The 3,950-nt window shown below is 40.5% G+C and overlaps 1 protein-coding gene across 1 annotated transcript in view; it reads left to right on the top strand.

Annotated features, from left to right (window-relative positions):
• The window catches only part of LOC106806350 (renin receptor-like), a 29,636-nt gene that overhangs the window by 11,387 nt on the left and 14,299 nt on the right, over positions 1–3,950 (top strand). Inside the window, exons 6-7 of the mRNA XM_014808258.1 lie at positions 1,459–1,608; positions 2,334–2,453. Of these exons, the coding sequence (XP_014663744.1) occupies positions 1,459–1,608; positions 2,334–2,453 (270 nt within the window). The remainder of the gene's footprint in view (positions 1–1,458; positions 1,609–2,333; positions 2,454–3,950) is intronic.

Raw genomic sequence — 3,950 nt, forward strand, 5'->3', positions numbered from 1 at the left:
TGAACACGTTGATACCAAACAACCTTTTATAGCATCCCGGTTCTGGTAAACCTGTCTTGCCCCCTGGGTACATGGTGTCTACATGCTCGGGTGTGCTTGTGTGGAGATGCCTTTTATGTTGAATGTTTATTTTGCTTGGTACGTAACATAATGTATTGCCTACAGATTTATATAATGTACAGTGATACAATTTCTAAAAAAAAAAGAATGGGAAAGATCAATACAATTTTTTGAGTCGGCCCCTTTTTGGCGGGTCGGTCGGGTGAGGGCAAACAAATAATATTTTTATTATGGCCCAAGTTAGCAGGAGTAGGGAAGCATCACCCGAGCATTTTTTTGCCATGTGTCCTTGGTTGCACTGTGTGGAAATTCTGTCCAGGCACACCGACGTGTAGCGAATTCCATGTACCTCGAAATCTGTGTTCCTAAAATGTTTTTGGCAATCTGCCTGAACTGACTGAGGTACATAGTCAGGGGTCGAAGTTAGATTTTTATTATGGTATCCATTCGGGATACCAGGTATTGAAATCTGGTATCCCCCCCAAAGATCTTGTATACCATTTTTTTTATAGTAATTTCAACAATGTTGGTATCCAAAATCTTGAATTATGCAATATTTAATAGCATTTGAAAATTATTAATATGTAATGTAATTATTATATAAAAACATGAAAACAGATTCACAGATATGCATAGCTCTAGTACTATAGCCCGCATACAGTTGCCGCAGGCCTTGTGTTGCGTGCGGCAACTGTACGCGGGCTATAGTACTAGAGCTAAGATATGCACAGACAAGTAGACTGCAGACGTATTGTCTAGTTCGCTTGATACAATGTATACACATCACATTTATGATCAACATCGGCCACTCCGCCACGCTTACGCTTGCTTGCGCTTGCAAATATGCTATGCCTGCTGTATAACGTAGTAATTCTAGTGGGGCATAGCAATAAGGGAGCCTGAGCCCGCTCAGATCGCGCTCACTCGCTCAGATGCGCTGCCGTATAAAGTTGATAACTCAACAACCACTATCCCGATTTTGATGATTTTTATTTTACTATCCCGGCGGGACACCAAGCATTGAAATCTGGTATCCAACACAAGAATCTACTATCTCGCGGATATCGGGATACCGCTAATTTCGACCCCTGATAGTAGGTGAAGCCTAAGTGATTGTGTTTCTTGCTTCCGTGTAACTGTTGCAGCTGCAACCAGACAAACAGCCGCAGCATAGCAAGCAACATTACAAAGATGTCTGATCTTTTTTTTAAGACGTCTGTTCCTAAGATGGATGTTGAGAGTAATCATGGTTTATGTATATTGTTGCAGCTGCAATGCAACAAGTGGAAGTTACATAGCAAGCAACATTGGCAAGATTTCTAATTTTTCACCGATGTCCGTACTTGAGATGGATGTTAGGAGTGATCATGACTCATGTATGTGCGAATATTATTGCAGTTGAAACGCAACAAGCAGTCACTGAAGGATGGTGTACCTGACCTGATGGTGATTACACTGTCCAGCATCAGACATGTCGTGAAGCATCACGGACTACAGTCACTGCAGCTTCACAATGCTCTCACTCTCCTGCGCATGACTCTGTATGAGGTTAGTAGCAATTCCTTATAGATGCCACCCAAAGTGTGTTTAACCTCATCCACGTTACTATTAAACGTTGGAAAAAGTGTTTAACTCATCAACATTACTATTAAGTGTTGAATTTAACGAGATCTTTTGGTGTTGTCACATTTATTCTCGTGGTGCAGCTGTCACCTAGAATGTGCGAGGTGGTTGTAACATTTTATATATCCTGTGGCGAGCATTGGAAAGGATAAACAAAGGAGCACTTAGAAATAGTGCAGCACCTTATGAGTGGTAAGCGAAACACTGGCGGGGCGTGACCAGGCATTGTTGAACTATACCCCAAGTTTCCAGGTTTCTTAGCATCCATTAACTTTCAATAAAGCATGTGGGAAGGCACTGCACCAGTTCAGTTTCACTCGCCGTGTTTGCATTCGAATGATTGTCATTGGTTAGATAACATACTTACAAACCATGCTGCACATTCTAGGTCGTCTCTCCTCTAAAGGAGTAGACAGGCAGGTAAATTGGATGTCTTATTGCTATGTAAATTCTCTGTACAACAGTTGAGGTAATATGTGTTGTTACACTTCATAAATTGTAGTCAAATCTGGGAATGAAATTCTTGATTTTCTAGGTTTTTATTGTGTCGTGCTCTTTTGTTATTATGCACTAGTGAGAGTATGCATTTTGAGCTCGGTATATTACGAATTAGCAAGGACGTCTCCGGAATCAATTCTTGAATGTTACAGCTTGGACAATCACTGGAGCTGGTCTATGGAGACAACTACCTTCATGAGACTGTTACGTTGGACACTAGTGGCGGTGAACTGCCCCTTGTTCGTAAAGCTAGGAGCCTGCTGGAAGTTGTGGTAAGTTGTGCATGTTCTATCTTATGAACTGTGTGTAGAGATTGTCAGTTGTCATGTGATTTGTTTGCTTATATGCACAATATAGCATGCAGTTTCCAAGTGGCAGTGGAAAAATTGACCTAAAATCTAAAATCTGCCTAATTAGCAATTCATACCAATTTTAACTGCCAATGTAGCCATTTACGCGTCACACGCCAAAATATCAACTCGGCGGCACATTGTTACTAAGCATCATTATTAGAACGTTGTATCACAGTGCTGATTGGCTGTAGCTGCCTGTCAATCATCCCAGATGAACAGGTCAATATCCACTGGGTGATTTTGTTATTGGTGAAGTGAATTAAAGCTCTGCAATGTGCATCAGCTCAGATCGGCTGCCATTAGTTAGGAATATGAAAAAAGGCTCCAATAGATGGTGCTAGTAGTCACGCTTAGTGTTGGCAAAGAGCTTAAAATGATTCTAAGCTCTTTGGTGTTGGGGCTGATGGGTTTGTGATAGCATGGCATTGTGGCTGTACCGTGCGTGTTACATGTGTCTCGATAAGGTGCATGGCCGACCCAGGCGCGGCGGGTGTCAAAATAGGTCCCTTGATATCTTACTGCTGTAAAACATAAGTAGTAATTGCCCAAGTATAGTACCCAATAATAGTTCAGTCACATATCCACGAATCGTCTTATTTTATAACTTTTATTATAGAGTCATAAAACAATTTATAATACTAAACAGTGTACATTTTATAGATATATGTAAGAATTTATCAGTGTAAAATTACATTATCACAATATTGACAGGTAGTACTGACTAATCATTTACACATCAAGTATATAACAAACGTGTCCTATATATATCACGCCATGCAATGTAAATGATTAAAATATCGATAATACAGTGAATACACAATAATTTTCACTGTGAAATTTTTTACAAAATACCATACCTCATGCAATGAAGCCTTGGTGAAAAAAGCGGATAGTATTTCATAAATAATTGTTTATACCAAGACTTAGTAGAAACCTATACTATTTATTAACTGATTTGGATTGTTTCTGTGTGTGCTATAAACCACTTTTATTCATATATAGAACAAATTTTTCTAAAAGAGAAAGTTCCAATAATCCAGTTAGTATACGTTCAATGTATTATTTCCTTAGCAAGTCTCATGGACAGTAATATAATCGTGAGCCTCTTCCACAATGAAAGCCTTTACAACTCCCCGTTCCTTTCTCATATTGAATGATATTTCTATCAGGAACCTACGTGGATGTACATTGAATGTGCGCAGGGTTCGTGGCAATATTTTAATAGCAGAAAAACGCAGAACATTTTTCGCGTGGCCTTGGCATATCGGGTCTGTGTGTGTGTGTGCGTGTGTGTGTGTGTGTGTGCGCGGGCGCGCGCGCGTGTGTGTGTGTGTGTGTGTGTGTGTGTGTGTGTGTGTGCGCGGGCGCGCGCGCGTGTGTGTGTGTGTGTGTGTGTGTATGTGTCCGTGCGTGCGT

Source organism: Priapulus caudatus, unplaced genomic scaffold (genome assembly GCF_000485595.1).
Source record: "Priapulus caudatus unplaced genomic scaffold, Priapulus_caudatus-5.0.1 Scaffold155, whole genome shotgun sequence".
NCBI lineage: Eukaryota > Metazoa > Priapulida > Priapulimorpha > Priapulimorphida > Priapulidae > Priapulus > Priapulus caudatus.